General features: G+C 51.2%; 2 protein-coding genes across 7 annotated transcripts in view; one reads left to right on the top strand and one right to left on the bottom strand.

Moving 5' to 3' along the window:
• The window catches only part of PRKAG2 (protein kinase AMP-activated non-catalytic subunit gamma 2), a 276,868-nt gene extending 263,749 nt beyond the window's left edge, over positions 1-13,119 (bottom strand). The window contains exon 1 of one of the 4 annotated variants that reach the window (XM_060305086.2): positions 12,315-13,119. In XM_060305086.2, the coding sequence (XP_060161069.1) occupies positions 12,315-12,428 (114 nt within the window). In that variant the 5' untranslated portion in view covers positions 12,429-13,119. The remainder of the gene's footprint in view (positions 1-12,314) is intronic. The other 3 variants (XM_030854266.3, XM_030854267.3, XM_060305085.2) reach the window with 3 other exon arrangements.
• Positions 13,120-13,288: 169 nt separating this feature from the next.
• Positions 13,289-25,579, top strand: part of GALNTL5 (polypeptide N-acetylgalactosaminyltransferase like 5) — a 127,144-nt gene continuing 114,853 nt past the window's right edge. For 2 of the 3 annotated variants that reach the window (XM_070046281.1, XM_070046283.1), the window contains exons 1-2: positions 13,289-13,889; positions 18,087-18,162. In XM_070046281.1, the coding sequence (XP_069902382.1) occupies positions 18,134-18,162 (29 nt within the window). In that variant the 5' untranslated portion in view covers positions 13,289-13,889; positions 18,087-18,133. Of the gene's footprint in view, positions 14,102-14,318; positions 14,445-18,086; positions 18,163-25,579 lie in introns of all 3 variants that reach the window. The other variant, XM_070046282.1, reaches the window with a different exon arrangement.

Here is a 25,579-nt window from a genome sequence, read left to right as displayed (position 1 = left end):
GACCCACCCGCCACCCGCCACCCGCTCCCTGCTTGGCATCTCTCAGTCCAGGCGCTAGTCCCGTTTCTAGTCGAAGGATCCCTGTGTCATCTAGAATACCTCCTGCCAGATTTATGATGTTCTAACTAGTCAGTTAGCCTGAGCAAAAAGCCCAAATAACTTTCCCAGGTAGGAGACGGAGGGGAAAGAACAACTAACACAGTAGCGTTCCTGAAAATGACCCTTTCATCGAACCAACAAAACATGGTTTATCTGAAACTTTTCTCTTTCCGTCTTTGACTCCTGTAAGATTTGTAAACAGCTGATTCACCCAGCTTTTTTGGAATTAGTTCGTAGAGTTAACTAAGCACCTGGATTCTCAAAGATTGTTTTCCTTCCCCGCGGTGTTGTTTGCCTTCTGCACTTTCTCTCCATCATTATTGGCATCAACGTGAGGGCTGCTCACATGGGAGATGGTTTCCCTGGGGTTGGGACAGGAAGATATAGAGGCACACCATCCTCAAAGGAGCACATGTTCTAACTAAGGAGACAAGGGTCCGGCCCCCACTCACCCCATCTGGCACAACTCTGAAGGGCCACCCCAGTTCCAGGGGGTCAGCTGAGGCCAGTTGTGACCCCTCCACCATCCAGCTTCTCCTTCTGCCCCGCTGGCTTTCTTTCCTTCCCCCACCACTGAAGGACCAAAGCTAGAGGCACAGAATCATTGGCTAAGAATAATTTTTAGGTGAAGGTAACAAAGATCGTTTCAGAGGCAGATCATCATTAAATGAGGAATATAACCAAATATGTCCATTCGACTTTAAGTCATATTTTATTATGGTCATAAACGCAGTGCCCGCACGCCAAGCCTATGGAGCTGTGCTCTGAACCTTCCCTGAAAACTGTCGTCACCACGTCTAGAGAAGGCGGGTGTGGATGGAGTGCGGAAGCCAGTGCAAGCCTGGAGCCTGGGTCCGCGCTGAAAGGACTCCACGATGGCTCACCGCTGCCCACAGCTTTGATTTTGAGCCAGTGCAAAACGGAGCTGCTTTGAAATCATTTTCTGATCTAAGCCGAGGTGCAGAGCTCTGCAGAGCACCACGCGGGCCAGGCAGACTGGGCTCCCCAGAAGCCCTCCTCACCTGCGCCACGAATGCCCGCCTACCAGAAAGGGTCTCCTGTCTTCCCAACATTCCCCCGAGGAGAAAACCCGAGTTTTCCTGCCTGCTTTGCCACTGGCCAGTCACGTGACTCTGGAGGCGGCCTCATCTCTGCTCCCAGAGGCTACCACGCAGGCTCCAGGCCACTTCTGCACCTGGCGGGAAGACTCCCGGCCAGGTTCCTCCCTAAACCCAGTTTGGTACTGTGGCCCAGCATTTCCCTGTGTCTTGGAGCCGAGAATATTCTATTACCTGTGTCCTCAGGTCATTTCAGAAATCTCAGAATACACTTAACGAGCAAAGAAGAGTGGTGAAAAGTTACCTCTCCGTTCCCCTGGCACTGGCCTCTCCCCAAGGGCACAGCGGCTCCCCTGATGCGCATCCACCCTCAGTGATGAAAGGGTGGGGGGCCTACCACATGCCAGCCTCGGGAGGACCTGGGCTCCCCCCCTCGCTCACAGCCCCTCGACGCCCACCCGACCTTGGGACGAAGCAGTGTCCGTACAATCATGGTGCCTGAGCCGGTGGAGACCTTAGACTGCAATCCTCTCGCTTACAGATATGACATAGAAAATTACTATCTAGCAACTACGTGATTAATGATAATATGTTATTAAACATAATATTAATTATACTTCAACCTGTTTAAGGTCTTAATATAGTAAGTATCTACTAGAAAGTAATATTTAACGATTATAATTAATGTTATAATTGTAATACATAATGTAATATATAACATGTAATATATTACATATAATTATATATAATATATCTGTGTGTATTATGTTATATATAATTATATATTATATATAATTATATATAACAATATCACATAATTATAATATAATTATATAGTAACAAGATTAATACACTGATTATTATATTAATATTAATTATTATACAGTATATGTATTTGAGGAAGATAAATGGGTTTTTTTAAGATTTTTTTTGACGTGGACCATTTTTAGAGTCTTTGTTGAATTTGTTACAATATTGCTTCTGTTTCATGCTCTGGTTTTTTGGCCGCGAGGCATGTGAGATCTTAGCACCCTGACCACGGATCGAACCTGCACCCCCTGCATTGGAAGGCGAAGTCTTAACCACTGGACCGCCAGGGAAGTCCCAAATGTTTGCTGTTTTAAGTCACTGTTTTGGGGGTGTTTGGTAGCAAAAATGAACCGATGTGGTGACTTGTGCCACGGCTCCCCTGGAGACTCTGAGCCTTGTGAAGGTGGGGGCCATGCCCCTCCCGGTGGCAGTTTTACCCTCAGCCTTGCCTGGCGCTTGGCACACAAAGAAAGGGCTTTTGGCGAATGTCTGGTAACTCAGTAAGAAGAAGCCCCGCAGTCGTGGGACAGAGGACTCAGCGCAAGATTTCTTGATTCCTGGTTTGGTGTTCACTCTAATGCTCAGTTATTTAAAAAACAAAAACTGAGAAAGAGCTAGAGAATAAGACCTATGAGTATAAAAGGCAGATTATTTATCTTTGAGATGAGGGCAAATAACAGCCTGCAATGTCCTTCATGCAAAAGGAAGCAAATAAAGACCTGGTTAAGCCCAAGGGCAAACCCCTGGAAGGCAGCTTGCCAGCCCAGGTATTTCGTTCTCCTGTGTGCCCATCACCGGGGTGGTGTCTGTCCTGCCCAGCAGTCTTGCCTCCCACCCCAGGCTGCCTGGACCATTCACGGGCATCCAAACCCTGGGGCTGGGGCAGGGCAGAGCAGGGACATCGAAAACCCAACTAAACACCAGAACTTTCTTTGCACGTTGGAATAGAATAGTTGTGAGCTGTGGACGGCCTGAAGTTCTTTCTCTGTGATAAGGATAATAACACCGATAGTGACAATAATAGTATCTCACAGGGTCGTTTTGGAGATAAACGGAGACAGCTTACCTAAGCACACGCCTGGCACCTGGAGCAAGTGCTCCATCAGTATTAGCTAAATCTGATGACAACATGGCGTCCCAGAGAGTATCTGATCATCAGTAGTACGGATCGGTCATAGCCACCATGAACAAAACTACCCGTCGAGCAGCGTCTGAACTGCTAGGGTGCTCATTACACAATATCCTGTGGACAAGAATGCGGCCGGGGAACCGCATCGGAATAATCACAGTCCGCAGCTGTGCTGTGCAGGCAGGGAGCCTGTCGTATGAGGTCCCTGGGGCCCCTGTAACACAGTACCACAAACAAGCCGTGTGTACTTAAAACTGCAGAAATTCTCTCACAGTTCTGGAGGCCAGAGCCTGAAATCAAGGTGCTGGCAGGGCCACACTCCCTTGGAAACCTCCAGGGGAGGGTCCTCCCTTGCTTCTTCCAGTCTCTAGTAGCCCCAGGGTTCCCTGGCTTATGACAACATCACTCCAGTCTCTCCTCTGTCTTCACGTGATCTTCCTTCTGTGTCTCTGTATCCAAATTTCCCACTTTTTATAAGGACGTCAGTCATACTGGTTTAGGGACCCAGCCTAACCTCATGGTAACCTGATGACATCTGCAAAGACCCTGTTTCCAAATAAGGTCACGTTCACAGGTACCAAAGGTTAGGACTTCACCATAGCTTTGGGGGACACAGTTCAGCCCATGACCCTATTCACCTTTGTATCCTCAACACCTAGCACAGGACCTGGGAAACAGACATAAATGAGCTGACAGGTTTCCCAGTCCCAGCTCTAAAGGTGGCCAACTGTAAACACGGTCCCAGCAACCTAGCTCTCCACTTCTTTACAAACTGAGTAGTTGGGGCCCCACTTCCTAAAATTCCGGCCCTGTCGTGTCCTTACTCCTGCAACCCCAGCACCAGCGGAGGTCACCCCAGTGCCACCTGCGCCTGGCTCTGCACCGAGTCCCCGCCGGGCCCCCGCAGGAGGCTGGCAGGGCTGCACGGCTCCCACAGCTAGGACCCGGCCTCAGCCGCATGGAAAAAAGGCTGGACTCCTGGGGTGACCAAGAGCAAATTGGTCTTTGTTGTACATTCATCAGCAACTTTGCTGCCAGGTCAGAGTATATCAAAACACAGAGGCCCTGGCATGAGCCCCAGAGCCTGGATGATATCTGATTGGTCTGTGACAAGCCATGAGTTGGCAGAGAAGGGCTTCCTGTCAACAGGAAGGAAAGGATGGGGATCAAATTATTTTCAACGTAGGTAGAAGAACAAAGAGATGAGATTTGGGTTAACCATTCCGATGCAGGGCTAAACCAGTCACACGTGAGAAACCTTCCTCCGCTGGAGGGGAAGCCCGGCTGATTAACCCTCAACCATTTCCTCTGGTTCAGCTGCACACACCCTGCAGTGGGGTCTCTCTAAGAATTCCCTGTGGTTAACCCTTGGGGGTATAGCTTCACTCCCATGTGGCTCTGCCCATCTGACAGCAAGGTCACGGTCAATTGACCAAGCAAATTAAGGACTGTTTCAACTCGGCTGCGCAGCACTTCACCGGCCTTTGTCCCAAATTTTAAAGACACTGACCACATTCTGACATTCGGTTCGCTGTCCTGGGATATCAAGACAGGCTGGTTACTGTCTGGAAAGAACTGGGAGTCACAGGCATTCACATGTACTCATAATCACTGTTCTGGGCCAGAGCGGGGTGGGTGGAGGAGACTGGGGGAAAAGAGGGCTGGATTCTAACCCAGCTCTTCCAAGGGTCTGTGGCCTGTTCGGTGACCTGAGCAGCCCCATAAAAGTGAAATAGTGCCCAGAAATAGACAGCGCTGGCAGTGAGCTGAATATACCAAGACAGGAAAAGTAGAAGAAATTAGACAAGAAACAGCATCATGTAAGAGCACATTTATTTGTCTGGATGGTTTCAGAGGACACAACTGATGTCGAAGTTAAGTGAAGGAAGTGTGAGCAGGTGAAAAGCCCTTGGCAAGTAAGAAGTGCTTCCAAGTCCTTTCCTGAGTCATACTTTGGTCTAAAGGGAAACCCCTGAGTGCAGATCAGCAACAGAATAGTTTTGCTGGGTTTTATTTCGGAAGGGCAGTTCAAAGAAAACAGGCAGGGAAAGATACTTGTGAAGCACTGAGAACCAGAGTTTATGATGTGTGGAAAGATATAACATTGAACACACACTGTACTGGGCTGCTGCTTCTGCTTCTGGAACCTCAGCTAGCGACGTCCTTTTGGTGCAATAATGATCCCGAATGTAAATGGTCGCATTTATCATTAGGCCACTATGCAGTGTTCAGAGCCTGGTTTACACAAGGATCTTGGACCCTCCACAGACAGGTCCTGGGGGAGAGTGGGCACAGGGCAGCAGAGGCTAGACTTGAATAAAGTGTCACCCAACCATGAAACGGGGAACGTACTTGTTCTCAGCTGGGCCATCTGTAAAGTGGGGACAAGAGGATGAGACGGAATCCAGCCTGCATGTACGCCCAAAGTCACTGGACGTGATTCTGCAAATCCACGTGTTTTGAATGTGCTCTGCTTAGATCACTACGTGAGCTGGTCCACGTTGGTCTGTGCATGGTCTGCAGGTAGAGTCTTCAAGGAAGGGGACCCCTAAATCTGTTCTCTGCCTGCCCAGCACTGGACTGTGTTTAACTGGCATTCAGCCAGTGTGCAATGCCCATGCTGCAGGAAGCCCACGCACTGTCAGCCATGCTCTGCGAGCTGCAGAGAGGCATCCAGGCCTCATTTATGAACCCCGGAGCCACAGGAGAGTTCCAGGGGCTCTATCACTGAGTACCTTGACTCCTGAAGGTCCCAGTATCATACTCTGGGCCCTTTTGCAGATTTCTCCTGTAGATATTCAAATGCCACATCAACTTAGACACCTTTTACTAAGTTATAGGTTCCTATTTTCGAGTTAACATTTATTGAGGGTTAATATTATTAGAAAGAGCTATAGGAAAAACACTTCCGCACCTTCACAAAACTCTTGAAGATACGTACATATATAAAATCTTTGTTTTTTCGTAGAAGGATTCACACAATCACTTCTTTTAAGAATTTAGCACAAGAGGGCTTTCCTGGTGGCGCAGTGGTTGGGAATCCGCCTGCCAGTGCAGGGGAGATGGGTTCGAGCCCTGGTCTGGGAAGACGCTATATGCTGTGCAGCAACTAAGAACCTGTGCTCAGGGCACCCAAGATGCACCAAACCACGGAAGGGCTAAGTCCAGAAACACTGCAGTGAGGCCTAACAGGCTGCTTCATATTGGGTTACTCAGGCTGGGGGCCTATCTGGACATTCATCTTTATTTGGGAGCCAGAAATATTCCACCTTTGTTTAACAGCAGCCAAGGATCTCTCTTCTCAATGACAGCTGAAAAAGTGCAGATGAGAGACAGATGGATAGATGGACAGACACACGGATACTTAGATGGGTGGATGGACAGATTGATGGAGTAACTCACCGGGGCAGAAGAACGGATCAGTGTTACGCTGAGGCAGTTGGAAATCAATTGTTTTTTAAACCCCTGTAGGCACAGGAGTCACCTGGAGAACTTACCAGAAACAAAGAACCACAGATCCCACTCCCCAGAGACTCTGATTCAGCAGCTCTGGGCCGAGACCTAGGATTTTACATTTTAAACAAACACCGGGTGGTTCTGCTTAAGCTGGTCCACGAACTGCACTTTAAAAAACACTGCCCTGTGCCATGCGGCTGCTTCCCACTAGCTATCTACCGTACTGTGACCGCCTGGAGGGGTGGGATAGGGAGGGTGGGAGGGAGGGAGACGCAAGAGGGAAGAGATATGGGAACATATGTATATGTACAACTGATTCACTGTTATAAATCAGAAACTAACACACCATTATAAAGCAATTATACTCCAATAAAGATGTAAAAAAAAAAAAAAAAATCCATACACAAAAGGAAAAAAAAAAAAAACACTACCCTAACCCAACAAATCTTGCTCAAGGGGTACAAACTGACCAAGGTCAAGGCCAAGGTCAAAACTGACACCCCCACTGTGCCGCCCAGCATCCCCTTTCTCTTCACCGAGGCTTCACTCCAGGGTGTTTCGATGGTGTATTGGGCAGTGAGCACTGCTGTCACTGGGTCCTCCAGTCCCTGGGGGCAGAAAGGCAGCTCTCATCCCCACCCACATCCGGGCGATGGCCCCTCCCACCATGCACTGCCCTAGCAGAGCAGATCTGATTGGATGGAGGCTACTGGTCACCGGCCCATCGCCAAGGTGAAGGGCGCTGGGCCTCCAGCAGCGTGAGGCCTCCCTCCGGAGACACCACAAGCAAAGGCATCCCTAGTGGCAGGACCAAGCCAAGCTGTGTCTCCACAACCTTCTGGGACCGGCCAGCTGCCCCTAGCTCTATTTTTAGGTTGTCTCCAGGGACGGTGAAGGATTTCTGGAGCACCTCTCCCAAGAGGCCTGGGGACTTGTGCGTTCTGCCAGCAGTAAATATTGGGCCACGACCTCGGATCGAGTCTGACCCCCTCCAGCTGCCTCTGTCCCCACGGGCTCCTGTGCGGGTCCTTCTCTCCAAAGCCCTCCCTGCCCCCTTGGTCTCCTGCTCTGTCACTGGCTTGTGAAGAGTTCCAGAGACCAACAATACAGTCAACGACCCAGCCAACAGTCATCAACTAAAATATGTCTAAGATACATGAATTTCAGCATTAATAGCGAAAATAAGTTTTCTCGGACAAAAAGGAGGAAAGAACATGCTTACTCCCAGCAATGGCTTCTCTGGCAAAGTGCTAGCAGATCGCCACACACAGCTAGACTTCTAATGAGGTGTTTTCTAAAAGCATTCCCACCACCTTGATTATTATTCCCACTTTACCGTACAGATGAAGGCTGAGGAAAGAGAACCCAGGCGAGGTGCCAACTCACCAGGACTCTGAACACTACGCCCATCTCACTACTTTTAAAGGCCCAGTGCAACCCCAAAGGAACCTGCACTCAGCCTTTCCTCTTCCTTTTCCTCCCCTCCCCTCCCCTCCCTCCTCTCCCCTCCCCTCCCTCCTCTCCCCTCCCCTCCCCTCCTCTCCTTCTCTTTCCCCTGACAAGATCCGAGATGGTTTCCCATAAAGGTGATCCAAGCTGAGATTAAAATCAAGCAAGGTTACACCCTCCATTAGGCCCAAGGGCCATTCTCCCTACGACAGAATTCAACGAATAAGTTACCTTAGTTAGTAACTCTGGGTCTCCACTACCCGCTGTCACCCAAGTCCCTAGTGTATCCCCTAAAATTGATTCCTCTTTTCTGGTGTCTCATGGCACAGCAGGCGCTATTGGTAGGAAGGCAGAGTGAAGATGGTTAAAGATAATCAGAGCCTAGGATGAAGGTTTGCAACGACTTCCCCCAACATCCTTGGTCATGGTTCTGTTCATGCACCAGATATGGGGGTGGAGACAGAGTCCAATCGTGTCCAAAAAGGACACAATCCAATTCAGTAAAAAGACAAGCTGCTTGGACATTGGAGGTCCCAGGAGGCCTCACCACTGTGAGTGGCACTGGACGCCACCGAATGAGCCCACCCACGGGACCGCCAGGCCAGTGTCCTCCAGGAGTCACTCTCTAGAATCCCGAATGTCCTGGCGCATGCTGTCACCAGGCTAGCGAGTTCTCACAAAGCATTGTTTTCGTCACCTTTAATTGCTTCTTAGTTTAAATCACCCCCCCCCCGGCCCAAAACAGTGAGACAACAACTTAGATTCAGTCATTTATCCCAGGGAGCAGGGCAAGTGAGGCAGGGAAGTCAGAACAACCAGAAAGGGTGCATTATTGACGATCGGACCACCACTGTGGGCAACGGGGGCTGGGCCCTGCTGCAACCCTCTGAGACATCCTACAGAGCCCATGTCAGAACCATCAACCCCAGGGACAGGGAGGCTGGGGAACAGTCCCACCTGCACCCCTCCCTGCCTGAGGGTTGCCCCTTAGGGCATCATCCCAATCCCAGCATTTCCATCCCAGCCCGTACTCAGGCTGAACAAACTGCCCCTATTCAGGAGGGTTCCTTCAGGAGCAAGAAAGACACAGTGAGGAACTGTGGTGTGGAGCGGAGCTGTCCAGCAAGGCTGTGGAGAACGCTGGGTGGGCTACGGGCACACGGGGCAGGGCACCAACAGCGTCTACTGCAGCTTCTCAGTGGCTTCAGGGGACATCCTCATCCCCGGGCCTACCTTCCAGGGAGGGCAGCCAGAGAAGATACAGGACGCCAGTTAAACTGGGATTTCACATAACGATGGGTATTTTTTAGTATAAGTTTATCCCAAATGGTGCCTGGCACATTCATATACTAAGAAGTTGTTCATTGTTTAAAATTCTAATTTAACTGGGCATTTAGTTTAGTTTAGTTTTGTTTTCGGTTCGTGGGCCTCTCACTGTTGTGGCCTCTCCCGTTGCGGAGCACAGGCTCCGGACGCGCAGGCTTAGCGGCCGTGGCTCACGGGCCCAGCCACTCCACGGCACGTGGGATCTTCCCAGACCGGGGCACGAACTCGTGTCCCCTGCATCGGCAGGCGGACTCTCAACCACTGCGCCACCAGGGAAGCCCGCATTTAGTATTTTTATTTGCTAAATCATGCGATCCAACCTCAAGGCTCTCCTTGATCTGACCTTGATGTATTTCTGATTACTCTGATTCTCGAACGCTTTCTTCCATGAAAAGGGGCTCTTCCCTGGAGTTGGAAGCAGTCCTCCAACTCCCCGACTCCATGGGGGTGCTCAAGCTGGTTCCCTGGCAGGGGTAACCCCTGCCATGTCTCTGTCCTGCCTACCACCTCCGGGTCTAATGCCTCTCTGAACATGTCTATGTACTGCCGCCTCTCCCTTCTCTCCCCTCTGAAAGCAGGTACTGCCTGCACTGGTCACCTTGTGCCCTTGGGTCATCTGCTAACATCTGTCTGAATGCTGTATTTTCCCAGCTAGAGTGTAACTCTCACCCAGCCCAGCACAAGGATCAACAGGTAATTACTAGTTGGTTAGTGAGGAGACCCCCTCGGTCCCCACCCCCCCCCCAGCAAACGCAAGCCCTGTGAGAGTGGAGACAGAGCCCGTCTCGTTCCCCCCTGGATCTCCCCATCAAGCAGCACAGCACACGTGTCGTGGAATAATTGAGTGAACAGAACCTTCTGTAAGGGCTGCATCACGCCAAGAACGTTGTCTAAATCAGCCCAAGACATCACCAGCAGCAGGAAGGCGGGTCGGAGTATTCTGACTATACCGTGGCTTTTCCGCTTTCACAGCCTGGCCGCGCGCTCCCTTTCCGGGTTCTGGATTCTGTCCTACACCACCTCTGGAGAGCACCCCACACATACTCCTCTTTGAGACCCTCACCAAACGTAAATACGATATGGCCTGGGCACTGGGCAATGTCATTTTCTTTTCTCTCTCTTTTAAATTAGGTGCTCCGATGTAGATGTAATAGCCATGCATTCATATAACACTTCGTATTAGTAAGAGCTTTCTCAGGGGTTATTTTATTTCAACATCCCTGAAAGGTACGCAAAGCAGAATTATTATCTGTTTGACAAATGGGAAAAGCTGAGGGGTTAAATGGCTCAGCCAAGCGACGACTGCCGAGGGAGGTCAGGAGTACCTGTGTCTAACTTTTTTTTTTTTTTTTTTTGCGGTACGCGGGCCTCTCTCTGTTGTGGCCTCTCCCGTCGCGGAGCACAGGCTCCGGACGCGCCGGCTCAGCGGCCATGGCTCACGGGCCCAGCCTCTCCGCGGCACGTGGGATCTTCCCGGACCGGGGCACAAACCCGCGTCCCCTGCATCGGCAGGCGGACTCTCAACCACTGCGCCACCAGGGAAGCCCGTGTCTAACTTTTTATTTACAAACATGGCTTAAAATGTCTCACATTAGCAATGTAAACAGGAATATCTCATTTTCATATAGAATGTTTACTCAAAGGAATGCTTATTCCTGCATATTTGGGTCATCCCCCTGGTGGTCACACAGCAGGCAGGCGTCCAGTCACCTGCTCCCTGAGCTTTCCCCTGCCAGGGAGGGCTGGCCACCCTTCGCCACTTGGGGCTGCTCCCTAAAGTACCCATCAGGTGTCTGGGGCTCCCGGGGCTCCCTACCCTTCCTGGCCAATGTGTGCACACAGGCCTGGGAAGGAGGAACTGCGGTCAACGAACACAGGAGTGAAGTGCCTAAGGAGGTTCGCAGCAGAAAGTGCGTGACCAGCTGCCCTCCCCCAGGCCCCATGCTGCTGTCAGGAAGGATTAGCTTTAAGGAGGTGTCTTTAACAAGTGTCATCGGAGACAGCCCTGGAGGGTGGGACTCACCGCGCACCCCCAACCTGTGCCCAAGAGCCTCATCCGTGATCAAAATTGCATTTTCCATGGAGCCCTCGTGTGTGTGTGTGTGTGTGTGTGTGTGTATGTGTGTGTGTACATTTACTTGGTTGGTGAAGGTTGGGGGGTGTGACCCAGTTGGGGGTTTCCTTCCGGTGCAGGTAAGGGCTGCGCCGCACGTCCCCCCACGGGGAGGCTAGGGAAGGCTTTGGGGGCCACGGGCTACCTGGGCAGGCAAAGCGCAGGGTGGGCGCACGACCCCGCCCGCCGCTCCCTCCAGCTGGACAAAGTCAAGCAGCAGACCGATCGATGTCGCCAAAGTCCGGGCCGGCTGCCGGCGTGGCCAGGGCTGAAGTTCGCGAGGGCCCTGCACGCCTTAGGCAGTCCCGAGCCCCCAAGGGCCTGAAAGGTGCTCCCACGGTCAGGCAAAGGGGCCGGCTGCAGAGGAGTCTCCAGCCCCCGGCCCAGAGTCACCCGAGGGAAACTGGGGAGCAGGGAGTGTCCATTTGAGGGCGCAGCTACACAGCCAACGCCCCCCTCCCCCGCTGTCCCCACCCACTGCCCCTCCCCTCAGTCTCGGGCTGCGGCGCGCGGCTCCACCTCTCCGGAGCGCAGTCCACACTGTCCTTTTTCAACAAAACAACGCTACGCACCGCCCCTCCGCCCCCGCCCCAGCGCCCGCACCCGGCGGGATCCCGTGCTGCGCACAGCCCGCCCCGCAGCTCCCGCCCCCGCCGCAGACGGTCGCCGCGCCCCGTTCGCACGCGGGTGGGAAGAGAGATGGAGCCCGGGCACAGCGGCCCAGCTCGGCCCTGCGCCTCCACCCTTCCCCAAGCCGCCCGAAGTGACAGGAGGGGCACGCACGGCGCGCGCGGGGCGTCCCGCGTTAACCGCTTCCGCGCCGGGTCGGAGCGACGCGAGGGTGGGGGGCCGGGGACGGCGGGGTGGGACTCACCGGAATGTGCACTCGCAGCGAACGCCGCTTCTGGCTGCTGTTCTTCTTGCCGCTGCTCCCGCCGGGGCTGGAAACATCCTTCTTCTTCTTGGTGTCCATGGCCGCGCTTCCCATAACTTTAACCAGAAGTTAATTCCGGGTGACTCGTTCCTGGAATTCGGTCCTCTCCTTCCCAGTCCGGCCCCAGCCGTCGGCCGCGAGCCGCACGCGCTGTTTACTGTCCTTGCACCCTGAAGACAGCGCGTGGGGACTTCCGCGGGGAGGGAAGGTGGAGCTGGGGTGGCGGTCGGCGGGAGCGCCGAGTTCACGTGTCCTCTTCCTCCTACGGGCTCTTCGGATGCGAAATCAAAGCCAAAGGCTGTCCTGGTTCTGGTCTCTCGCCGGGCTACGCGTGGCAGAGGTCTCCCGCTGGGTGACAAAGTTTTCTTCCTTTTGCAAAGCGAAGCAACATTTTCCACCCTCTCGGCTCCTCCCACAGATTCCCAGAGGTAATCAGAAAGGCAGGTGCAATTAAACACGGCAATTTGGGAAGCAGCCCTCCTATGCCTATGCCTAAGTGGAAAATCTGGCGAGAGCCAGACAGTTTGTATGTTTATATGACCCTCCACCGGAGAATAAACCAGCCCGCAGCCTGGAACTAGGTCCGTCCTCCTTTCTGGGCGAGAGGGAGGGAGGGAGGAGGGGAAGAGGAGGTGCAAGCGCTAACACTCTTCGCAACTGGGCTGAAGCTCGACTGCGAGCACGAGTTCTGGCGGCCGCCCTGCCGGCCGGAGGGCGTGCGGGAGCCCCGCGGGGAGCGGAGGGCAGCCGCCCGTTCCGTGCCGCCGCCTCGCCGCGGCCCGGGGGCCCGAGGGGTCAACGAAGGGCCGGGCCTGGCACCGACGCAGGCTCGCGGGGCGGTGGACGGCGGCGTGCCTCGAACAGGAAGTGCGCGGCGTGCGGCGCGCCCTCCCGCTCCGCCCGCCGACCCCCGCCGCCCCCTGCGGCCGCGGCGGCGCGGGACTCGCTCCGAGATGATTCCTGACTCATGCCGTCCCCCAGTGTCTGTTTATGCCTCACCCCCTGAAACACGCACACGCGCCCTGTGCCCCGCAGACCCGGCCGCGGCGGAAGCGCGGGTTTCTGTGGGATGCGCGCTGACCCGCACGTGCTTCTCGGAAAACCGCGGCGCGGGGCCCTCCCCCGCGGCGTGCGGACCTGAATGCGCAATGAGAGCGGGCAGAGTGCGGGTTTTCACCCCCACCCCGCCGTACCCCACCCCACCCGGCTTTGCTTAGGTTCACCAGGGGATCGGCGGTAAGTGTCGGGCGCGGAGTCAGCAACCCGGCGCCGCCGTGAACGCGGGGTTCCTAAGACTGCGGAAGAAAAGGTGGAAGAGAGGGCGGTAAACCCCGCGCGAGTCCCCCACGTGCTGCCACGGTCTCAGCCACCGCGTTGCCCGTCTGGCACCGCCCGTAGCCAAGGGCCGGTGGGGCGTTCTCCCGGGTGGCGGTGCGCCCCCCCACCCGCCGAGGTGGGCCCCAGGATGGCGCGACCCTCACCCGCCAGCCCCCTGCATGCCTGGCTGGGAGTAAGGTGAGTGCTCGGTCGGGAGTCGTCTCCGCTCCTGCTCTAGGTTCTGAGGATAGAGTGGCCCCCAAAGTCACTCGAACAACCTGAATGCTGACGTCAGCGCTGCTGCTCCCCGGAATCGGTGGGGCGGGGAGGCCACCCGAGAAAGAACGGGACACAGGTCGCTTTGGGAACGCCCTGGGGTCTGTGAGGAGGTGGCCTTCACTCCTGTCCAGGTGCGGAGATATGCACAGTTCTCTCCTGGGGAGAAGGGTGAGCCCGCTTTCAGGGCCGCCCCTTAGGCGGTGCCCCCCACCCAGCCAGGAGGAACCCTGGTTCAGCCATCTTCCCTGTTTCCCTCTCCCGTCCGAGGTCTTGCGGTCTGGGTGGTGCCGCGGTTTAGAGGGGTGGGTTTCTGGTGGGTTTGCCTTCCTCCTCCTCCCGGCTCTCCAGTCCAGAATGGAGCCAGACTGAAGACCCTCCTGGTCCCGGAGTAGTGCTTTCTGGACAGAAGGTCGCAGTGCTCTGGAGGGGACCGCACCTGGCTTCAAAAACCCAGTGGCCATCCCTGCCCCACAGGTGTGGCATTTCTTGCTTTGACCTTTTTCTAACTGGCTGCCTGCAGGAGGATTTCAGGAGACTCAGGGAGACTGACTGCATTATTTCACTAAATGCTACAAACACTGGTTAGAAGGAGAAAAGGGTGGACCTTCAGCCTATGTGACGTGGTATAAAGCCCACCCTTACTCATTCAAAATGACTCCCCAACCGTAATTTAAATTTCATCTCTTCAGTTTGATGTTTTAATCCCTATCACAATGATTACTTGCCAAGGCATCCAAATCACTCCATTTCCTGAGAACGGGTTTGAAAAGGAGAGATGGAGAACCAGGAGGGCAAGTCCGGGAGCCACTGGGAGGCCCCTCCTGGGACGGATTCAGAATGAGGAAGCCGCTGTTGTTTCGAACACTGAACGCTTTGCCTGAGGCCTGTCATGGTTGAAGGGCCTCGTCTAGCGATTGTTAGAATACGTACTTTTGTCAGTTGATTTGAGTAAATATGCCTGATCATTCATTAATAAGATTCATTTGTTTTCTGAGTTTGTTTTGTTGGAGTGCAGACTTTACTGCCTGGGAATCTTAAATCAAAACATTTTACCATATTGCCTGCATTTCAAGAGCCCTCTCCTTTTTGGGGGTTCCACATGTTAATTTTTTTTTTTTTAATTTGTGTGTTTCTTATAGATGGGGTCAGAAGAAGTTTACCAGCCATTTTTTTATCTTCTGAAAAAATATTAATACATTGACCATATATCTTCCAAGCAGTGAAGTCTTAGAATGGAGGGGGCACATTGCGTTGGGATGCCCTCCGAAACCCCTTCTCTCCTTCACCTGGCTGCAGAGGTTTTTTTTTTTTAATATTTACTTATCTATTTATTTGGCTGCGCTGGATCTTAGTTGCAGCACGCGGGATCTTTTAGTTGCAGCATGCAAGCTCTTAGTTGCGGCCTGCAGGATCTTGTTCCCTGACCTGGGATCGAACCCGGGCCCCCTGCATTGGAAGCGTGGAGTCTTAACCTCTGGACCACCAGGGAAGTCCCTGCACAGTTAGCGAGTAGCTAAATGTGGCATGCCCAAGCCACAGCATCTCTGTAATGACCCCTGAGGTCTACTGTTTCTGAATGCCCTGACCTATGACTCCCTTTGCAAAACTAACGCAATCAAATATATGCTGAACAAAATAGAAAAATTTTGAATAAAGACAGCGTTACTGAATTTGCCTTTTTCCTCAGGCTCCAATATTGCTCAGCTTAGCACTGTTACCAATCCTGTCTTTATGTAAAATTATGATTTTTTGGGGGGTATAAAATGAAGTTTATAGATATAATTTTTTCCCCCCAAATCAAGCAGAGGCTCTTAGTGGTCACCAAATATCTATATGATTGTTTACATTTTCCAGTGCCCTGGCAGTTAGGATAGGAATGTGTAATTAATTCTGGCCAATGAAATGCGAGTAGCATTAGTAGTAGTATTTCTGGGTCAAGCAGTGAAGAGTTAGTATGTCTGCCCCATTTCCCTTTTCCCCTCCCACCATGATCTTGGAGACCACATGATCTTGGAGGTCACGTGTTTCAGGTGGCACCCAGTAAGATGGAGGAGGGCAACTCAACTTGAATTGGACTTGATTGAATTGGGTTAAAGCCACTGAGATTTTGATATTTACTTGTTATCACAGCATAGCCTTGCCTATACAAAATATTGCATTGAAATATTATTTATCTTCATGACTGATTTGGGGGCAACTCCTTAACTTTCACACCCAGGGCAAGGGCCTCATTTTGGCTCACCCTAGTGTGGCCCTGTCCTTCTGATTGATGGAAGGATGAGAAGTAGGGTTTAGCCAGGACCGTGGGCTGTCAGGGAACCAGCTTCCACGTTCCAAGAGAATGAGTTCAGTCCTCTCCCAGCACTGCCGCTGATCTGCGGTGTGGCTGTGAGCAATTTTGCCATCTGTAAGAGGAGTGGGATGGCATTTAGAAGATTTCTAAGGCCTCTTTAATGGGGACGTGTGTTTTGTCCCGATTGTATCTTGTGCCTCTTTGTGTAATTTTACTGCTCTAGGAATCCCTTTTTTAATTGAACCCTTCAAAAGTAGCATTTCGCGATGAACTGAGCATTTAAAACAAACAAGCAAACAAAAGACCCCTGGTCCTTCCCCACAGATGGTTTAAGACAGAGGTTCTCAGGGGAAAGGGGTGTTTTGACGATGTGTCCATTTGGGGCATCATTTGTCTAGGCTCCTCATAGAGTTACCGATACAGGGCACCTACTAGGTGCCATTGCTGGGGTGTTTCAATACATCTGTGGGAGAGGATGTTATTAACCCTGTTTTATACCACGCATGTGTTGGTGTAATTGCTATACCACCACTAACACCCCAGACTGACATCCCCTGGACATTGGATGTACCCGCCAGGGCTCCTGGCCATCGCACTGGCGCACTGTGATGGGGCCCGCTCTTTCCCAGCCAGGGCAGCACTTCATTCAGAGAAGACCATTTAAAATGCTGCACTGAGGACCTACAATCTGGTAGAGAAGTGAAATACACAGAGTACAGCAGTCAACATAAATGAAACCCTGGGTTAAGACTTTACAGGATGAATTTCACTTAGCCTAGTTTTCTAGGTTGACTAGTCCCTACCCACCCACCCCCTTTTTTTTCCCCATTTTGTCTATTAATATCCCATGTAAATGAAAATGACTCTGGAAACCATGAGTCATCTTAGTAGAGCATTGACAACTTAGAAAGTCTTAGAATTTGTGCTGCGCTCATAGATTTAAAGTCTGCCCTGTAAACTTGGAATGTTACAGTTAGAAGGAATCTTGGCGAACAAGGGTCTGTAGAGAGACATCTGTGTCTGGTGAATTCCTGTATTCAGTGGTGATATGTTCCACTGTCAGGAAGAAGAAAGGAATTAACTTTTTGATTACCTATTACATACCAGACGTTATATTAGGTAGTTCATATTAATTATCTTACCTAATTTCTATTAAAATCCCCTAAGAAAACTCTCCTAGGCATTTTACAGATGAGGGAAACTGAGACTAGCGGTCAGAGTGCTTTGTAATCCATTTAACTTCTGTCCATTGATCTTAATTTGTTGTGTCCTCTGGAATGACATTTAAAAAATGTGGCCCCTCCTTTTGAAAAGCTTTGCACAAGGCTGACAGCATTATTGAGGAACCTCTGTCAGGGTGACCTTGGACAAATGATTGAACATCTTAGCTGCCTTGGTCTCTGTGCCTGTGACATAGAGTTGAGGGGAAAACAGTGGTCTATGTAGTCAGGACACCAGCGACTCAATTCTGTGCAAGAAAGCAACTCTTGGGACAAGGAAACCATGAGGCTTGGACTCGACTCTGTAAACGCTCTGATAGCTCGTGGGCTATCAAGCGAAGAGGGTGTTATCTAATCATGAAAACCAGACTGAGGGTCACATTCCGGTTTTTATCTCCCTTTAAACTTGGCCACTGATTGTGTAACCTTGTGACAGCTTGTGCTCCCTGGTGCAAATGGAACCATGAATACCCATCCATGGGGGGAAGTGGAGGCAGGTGCTCCGGACCAGCACCTCTCCTGACAGCCCTTTCCTGGGTCCCTTTTGATTTTCTGGGTGGGGGGGGGGGACCCACGCAAGCCACTTCTCTCTCTGTGTTCCAGATTGCTCTTCACCCATAACACCAGTTGACCACGAGGCAGTCCCGATCATGGAATCTAAGAAGTACTTTGGATTAAGGTAAAGGTAAACTCTTGTGGCAATACTCTCCCAAGGGCAGACTTGTCATTCCCATCTTTTCTCTGGAGAGTAGCCTGCTGTCTTGATCAGCTCTGTGTCTGCACACACACCCGGCAGTTCTAAAGAATGACAGGTTCAGCAAGCAGGGTCTGTGTGGCCACCCAGCACTGGGCAGGGGGAGGGGTCGGTTTGCTAAATAAAAGGATAGGTAATCCCAGCCATTATGCTCCCTTACTTGACTGAGGGTAATCAACACAGAAACAGCATTAGTTGGGAGGAAAGTCCTTGGTTCCACCAATGGCTGCTCTATATAACCTCCCATCCGGGTAATGGGTTTGGGCTCCCTGGGCTGCAGGATTTGACTAGAGGTCTGTGTCTGTTGGTTCTCAACTTAGTTCTGAGCTTTGAACGTGCCAGAAGCAGACAGAGGAACTCTGGGAAATTTGGAACACGTACCACTGTTATCTGACGATGGCTCATGACTGACTTCCTGACCTCTCACCCGTCTATTTCAGACGTGATTAAATATTGCACATTAATTGTAGTAATTTCCCAACGAATAAAATTACTTTGGTTGTTAGACTGGACCCAAAGTTCATATATTGCCGTTCAAACTGAACGTGAACTTGTACGGGAGGGCGCTTACCAGCACCGTGGTTACCATCCCTCTGTGTGATGTCCAGACCTGGCCTTGAGAATACCAGTTACAGAGACTTCCCTGACGGTCCAGTGATTAAGACTCCACGCTTCCACTGCAGGGGGCATGGGTTCGATCCCTGGTCAGGGAACTAAGATCCCGCATGCTGTGTGGTGTGGCCAAAGGGAAAAAAAAGTGCTGAAAGGTATACTTTAAAAAAAAAGAAAAAAAAAAAGAATGCCAGTTACAGCTTTTCAACAAGATTCCAGAAAAAATATATTTACAGTTCCTAGGGATTGGCCACGTTTGGGGAGCAGAGCACCAGGTCATGTCCTGGATTTGTAGGTGTGTACAGACTTGGATCTGCTGACCTCTGAGCCCCATTGAACATGCACAGTTGTCATCCCGGCTCTCAGAGTGTCCCTCCCACGAGGGCCCAGCCACACCCAGAGTTAAACCCATGCTCGACCTTGCTAGCCTCTATTCCCGTCCTTGTACCTTAGCACTTTATACTGTAATTGATAAGTGCCCATTTGGTGCACAGACAGAGCCCACAAGAGGCTCCGTTCAAGGGCTCTGGACGGACAGGCAGTAGGCTGTCAAGGACATAGTGGTTTTTGACAACCCTCCCTGTGCCATGTGGGTCAGAACAGCACTTTGTAAAATGTTCCTAAATATAACTCCTAAGAATTGCATGAGCTCTTGGGAGAGGATGGGGAGAAAGAGATTTTCTGACTAAAATGCTGTGCGTCAGCTCATTTTAGTTCATTGCAACACACGCTCCCAAGAGCATCACAGTGCCGGAGGCCTGGCTTGTTTTTTCTCTCCCCGCTCATTGTGGCTCTTTACCCTCTAGGTCAAAAAATAAGGTGTAATTACAGTGTTCATTGTTCTTTGACCAGCCTGAGAGAACATTTTCCTGCCATTGTAGCGTATTCACCCATGGTCCAGGACTTCCCAGCATCTGGTGGAGGTGGGTGCACCAGCTTCTCCCAAAGCCCTGGCATGCAGTGCAGGCTTGGGGCAGTGCGGGCTCACAGCCAAGACTCCAGGGCACACACGCTGAGGCCGACGCATTGTCTGTGACTCTCGTGGTTAGAAGGCCAGGAGAGCAGCTCTTTGTAGCCGAGCTTCAAGGAGACCCCACATCTCCATAGGACAGGATGGCTGGTTCCAAATCTTTTGTTTATCGTTGCAAGTCTAAGATGGGATACAGCTAGAGCATTGTGTTGTTTAATCACTCCTTCACCAGGGACTGATTTTTCAGCCTGTCTGGAGACTTGCTCTTTCTAGTGGGGGTGCTCTTTGGGGGGTCATTGCCTCTGCTCTCAGATGTTTGTTGTCCTGCCTGCTCTGTGTTGCCAGGAACTGCAGTCCCAGGATCTTTGGCCAACTGGTGTCTGGCCAGGTTTGGCCAGTGGGAGACAGTCGGGGAGACTGGGGTCTGGAGGAGTGGAAGAGGAAGGACCCCAGGGATTTCGTCTTCCCTTGTTTCTCCTGGGGCAGCATCTTGCAGTGTTTCTTTCCCCTGTGGCTCCCACTCCACCAGACAGACCCTCCCTCCACGGGCCCAGCTTCTGCCAGGCCGCCCCGACTAGGGCTCTGACCCTGAACATTTGAGCAGAAATCTGGCGGCTCTGAGGGGCTGAACGAGGTGCAGAGCTGGGGAGGAGGCTGCCAGGAAGGGTCTGGAGGGCAGTGTGGCCAGAGGTGGCAAGAGGACAGGTGGACTAGTGTTTGGGGACTTTTATCTGAGTGAGATGGGATAATGTCAACTAGAAGAAGGACAAGATTGAGTTTGAGTTTTTAAGGGTCAGCCCGGCCGTCATGTGTACAGGTTGTAGAGTGAAAGTAGGGAGCCGGGCAGCATAGTGCGGAGCTATCGCTGCCATTCAAGCCAGAGACGACTGTGGCTCCGACCACGGGGGGAGCGGCAGGGTGGTGAGTAGTTGCTTCCAAATATATTTTGAAGACAGAATCCCCAGAATTGCGGATAGATTGGATGTGGGGTCTGAGAGAAAAGAGTGCCCTGTGTGGCTCTGAAGTTTTGGGCCTGAGCAAGTGGAACGATCCCGTCTCCCGGGAGGGGCTGGGAGGTAGAGAGTCTGCTTTTGGCTGTAGTGAATCTGAGATGCCAGACACCTGAGGGAAAATCCCAGAACGACAGGGGAGACATCTGGCTGGAGATATGCATTTGGAAGTCATCGACCAAAGGCTGGCATTTCAAGCCATGAAACGCGAAGAGAGCCAGGTACGAGTGTAGACAGCAAAGAGAAGGTGTCAGGACTGCACCAGTGCCCCCACCCCGGGTAGAGGTTGGGGAGGTAAGGAGGAGTGAGCAAAGGGTCCACGAAGGAGCAGCCGTGAATTAGGAAGACAGCCAAGAGAGGTGGATCCAGAGACCACCAGACGAGTGTCTGGGGAGGGAAGGAGTAGTAGGTGCTCTGTGAGTGACAAGAGTATTCAGGATGACCGCGGTGCACACGGCTATATTTAAAGTGGATAACCAACAAGGACCTACTGTCTAGCGCCGGGGACCCTGCCCAATATTCTGTAATAACCTAAATGGGAGAAGAATTTGAAAAAGAATAGATACGTGTATATGTATAGCTGAATCACTTTGCTGTACACCGGAAACTAACATGACATTGTAAATCAACTACGCTTCAATTTTTTTAAAAAGTTAAAAAAAAAAAAAAAAAGATGACCGTGGGGTTTGGTGACATGGAGCCCCCGGCAGCCTTGACATGGGCGAGGAGTGGCCGGGGCAGCAGCCCTGTGGAGCGGGTTCACAAGGGACAGGGCAGTGGACGTGGCACAAAGCGGACGGCTGTTCCCGGGAGCTTCGCTTACAGGGGAGCGGAGAAACGGGGCAGTGCAAGAGAGGAATGTGGGTCGGGAGAGGGCTGTCTCATTTTTAAGGAGGGGGATGTTACAGCATGTTCATCTGCCAGTGTCATGACCCTGTCACCGTCAGGGGAAGGAATCGAGGATGCAGAAAAGAGAAGGAGAAACTTCAGTAGCGAAATCCTGGGGCAGGCCGGAGGGGTGAGGCGTGCCAGTAGAGGACAGCCCATCGTGGGACAGGAGGGGCAGAGGGAGGACGCGGGCCTGCGGGCAGGGAGTGGGGTCTTCCTGACCACTTCAGGTTTCCTCAGGGATAGGAAACGATGCCACCAGCGGATGGAGGGAGAGGTGTGGGAGGTTTGAGGAGAGGGGAAGGGTGTGCAGCCTCCTGCAGGAGAGTGGGAGGGTGGCTCGTGCAGACGTTTCCCCCCACAAGTGGGAGAGCACCGTGTGTGGCTTCTAATTCGGGGACGCGTCTGGAGGATTGTGTGTATCTGCTGACAGGGAGCTGCGTCGTCCTTGGGAACGGCCGCATACTATCCCGTTGTATAAACGTTACACGATTTGTCGTGATTATGATTTATTATTTATTACATTAGGTGTATTTGAGCTGTCCCCTCCTGATGGAAATTTAGGCCGCTTCCAGGGCTGGCTCGCACGTACGTCATTTCACACATTTGGCAGGGGTCTGAGAGCACGTGATGGGAGCTGCTGGGGCAGAGCGTGTGTACCTGGTTCATTTCCATAGGCCGGAAATTGGTCCTTCTCAGAGGTTGAGTGGTCTTCGCTCCCACCACCAGTGTATGCCCACGCCTGTCTGCCCAGGCCCTCTCCAATACAGTATATTTTCTAACTCTGTGATACTTTCCAACCTGTTAGGTGAAAATAGTGTCTCATTGGAGTTTTACTGTGCCTTTTTCATGTTATGAATGAGGATGAACATGGCTTTGTACATTCGTATTTCCTTCAGGGTTCCCTTTCTGTGATTGTCTGTGCTCTTTGTCCTTTCTCCTGCCTTGTCTTTTTGTAGGAACCCTTCATATATATTGCAAAAATTTGCCCCTTGTCAGTACTGTGGGTTGCAAACATTTCTTCCCAGTCTATTTATTGACCTTTTGGCTTCATTTATCTTGCCCTTTTTTCATGCAAGATTGGCTCCTTTTTGTATAGTTTGTTCTATCGATTTGTTTTTTTATGGCTACTAGGGTTTTCGGTCATATTTAGGGAAGAGGGGTGGGAGGAGCACAGCCTCTGGAGTCAGACCTGCCTCTGCCACTCCCTGGTGGAGTATCTGCAGGCAACTTTGTAACCACCTCGAAATGCAGGCATTAGAATGCCTGGGAGAGTGTAAGCCCCATGCATGGGAGATGCAAGAGGGGAAGGGAAAGAGCATCCTATTTCTTTTATGATAGATAGCATCCTATTTCTTTTATGAAGTACATGTCTGTATTTCCTCATAATCAAAATACTGTTCAGTTTGTTTTTTATAGACAAGAAAAAATATTTTACATAAATTGACTCCACTTGAAAAAGGGATGCTTTAGATTGAACCATTATAGTTTCAGATTCAGTCTTTTCCTAAATAAAAACGTTAAAGCCTCAAAAAAAAAAAAAGTTCCATTCTTTTCTCCATGTCAGTCCCCAAAGCAGGCACATGGCAGTGGCACGGTCAGTGCTGTTTGCTTTCCTGAATTCCTCTGGAAAATTGCAAAAAGTCCATAATTTCCTGGGCACACGCCCTGTAACCTTCTCAAGTCCATCTGGCCTGCCCTCAGAGGTGACGTCCACCCCAGAGGAGAGCTCATTTCCCAGAAGCACTGTTCCAAAGTTGCCATAGGTCCAGGGGCAGCTGAGGGGGTAGAGGCAGCCCCTCTGACTCAGTGTTCTGGTCCCTGCCCACCTGCTCAGCCAATCATAAGCACCCTCTTGGGGGAGTGGTCCTGGGCAGCCAATCAGAGCCCTTCCCTGGGATTCTAACTGGAGCTGACCCCAATTGAAGGACAGTAGCCTGAGAGATTGAACACAGCACTGAGAGAGAAGTAGGATGGGGAGAACATGGAAGCCTTGGTCCCCATTGTCCCTAAGACCAGTTCCTCCTCCCTCTCCCTGTGTCTTTTCTTAAGATAGAGCTGGATTTCTGTCTCTTGCGAGGCAAGAGTCCTCACTGACAGACTTCTCACTTTTAATTAACTTAATCTTGTTGTATTGTTTTGGTCCCCCTGTAGGTTATTCTTTGTAGAACAAGGTGAGGAGAGGAAAAGAGAGGCAGGAAGGGAGGAGGGGAGCAAAGGAAGGCTGTGTAAGCAGCGTTTGTAACTAATACCAGTACCTGTTACTTAGCTGTCACAGCACAACCTCTCTGCCCCTCGGCCACCCCTGACACGTTCCTCGTTGTGGTCAGGTAGCCCTGGCCCTCATGACCTGGGATCTCTCAGAGGGCCTGCAGCCCCAGGGTATATATCCCCAAGCCCATTCTGAGTATCTGCAGGAAGGCAAGTCTCGGCAGTTGTAACACTCCAAACAGTGCTTGTGGGTTGCCAGGGCCATTTTCAGAGGCTCAACTCAAGCAGAGGCATTGGGTATTCTTGGTACTATGGGGGTTCAGATGAGGATCTATGATGGGTGTTTATGGAATTGGAGTGCGTAAATCTTCTATAGGAGGAGAAGTTTTCCCTTTGTAATTGGAGAAAGCCTGATTAAAGTATACTGATGACTGGGATTATTGATGTCCCTTAGTAATTTTTCAAGTTACCTGAGCAAGAAAAAAGTAGTGATTACAGAAGCTAAGACCCAGCACCATCAAGTGTATGCTGGTCATTTGCTTTGACAGGCATAATTCAGTTCTCTTTATTTTTGGTTAAACTTCCGTGGTACTGTAACCAGATACCTCCAGGCTAGGGGATGGACCGAGTAATGAGAAGAAAACAAGGTTGTTGAGCTGATAGAAACGGTCAGATTGCTAGTTCAGAGAATTTCTAAGATCTGATGCAAAAGAACCTACTTTCCTCTGGTTTACTCACATCCTCATTTTTTTTTTAATCCTAATATCTCTTTCTGTTTGTAAATTCAGATTCACAAAATGGCTGGTCCTAGGGCTACATGAGATCACAAAATACCCTGCCTTGTATTCCATCACTCTTCCACTCTCCTTGAGAGTGAGGTAACAGACACAAATAATGGTATTATAATAGTCCATTGGGAAGCTCTATATTTAGTCTAATGATTTTCCCATGGCTCAAATATTTGGGAACTATTTTTAAAATTAATTTAGGGCCAGTTTGTGAGGTGCAAAGAGCAAAAAGTCTCAGTGTGAGTAAACATGATGGCATATTTGTGAAAGTACCAAGCAAAATCCTTAGTATATAGAAGAGGCACAAAGAATCCAGTGGGAATTTCTGCTGCAGGTCAAAGTGAAATTCCTTTATCACAGTCTCTGTCCACATCTCAGTAGCCTGTGAATTGTGCTCTCCCTGACCCTTATTAATGAAAAACGGGATCTGTCTCAGGCGGCATTACTAGCATCCCAGGGATTACTCAGTTCGTCTCTCTCTCTCCCTTTCGTACAAAGAAACGGACAACTTCAGAGGCTCCTGTTTCTGTTGGAATCCTTGGGGAGGTAGATGCCAAGACGGGATTAGACACGCAAGAGGTGTAAGGGGGGAAATGCCTGCGAAGGATACAAGGCAACGAGCAGGGGTGGGCGGGGAGAGCCTCAGGCCAGGTGTAGGTCTGACACCTGTGGACGGAGGGTGGGAAGGCAGGTTTGGGTGGGAAAAGCCTCAGGCCACACGGTTCCGAGAAAGTCTGACCAGACCAGTTGGGGAGTCTCCAAGCAAAAGTCAGCAGTCAGAGGAAAACTGACCAGCAGGGACGGGCAGCTCTAGAACCCCACATGTTCTGTCACTCCGTGGGGACAGCCTGGGGAAAGCGTGG

This window comes from Globicephala melas, chromosome 9 (genome assembly GCF_963455315.2).
Source record: "Globicephala melas chromosome 9, mGloMel1.2, whole genome shotgun sequence".
NCBI classification, from domain to species: Eukaryota; Metazoa; Chordata; class Mammalia; order Artiodactyla; family Delphinidae; genus Globicephala; species Globicephala melas.
Note: the sequence above shows the minus strand (reverse complement) of the source record. Positions and strands in the feature narration are given on the sequence as shown.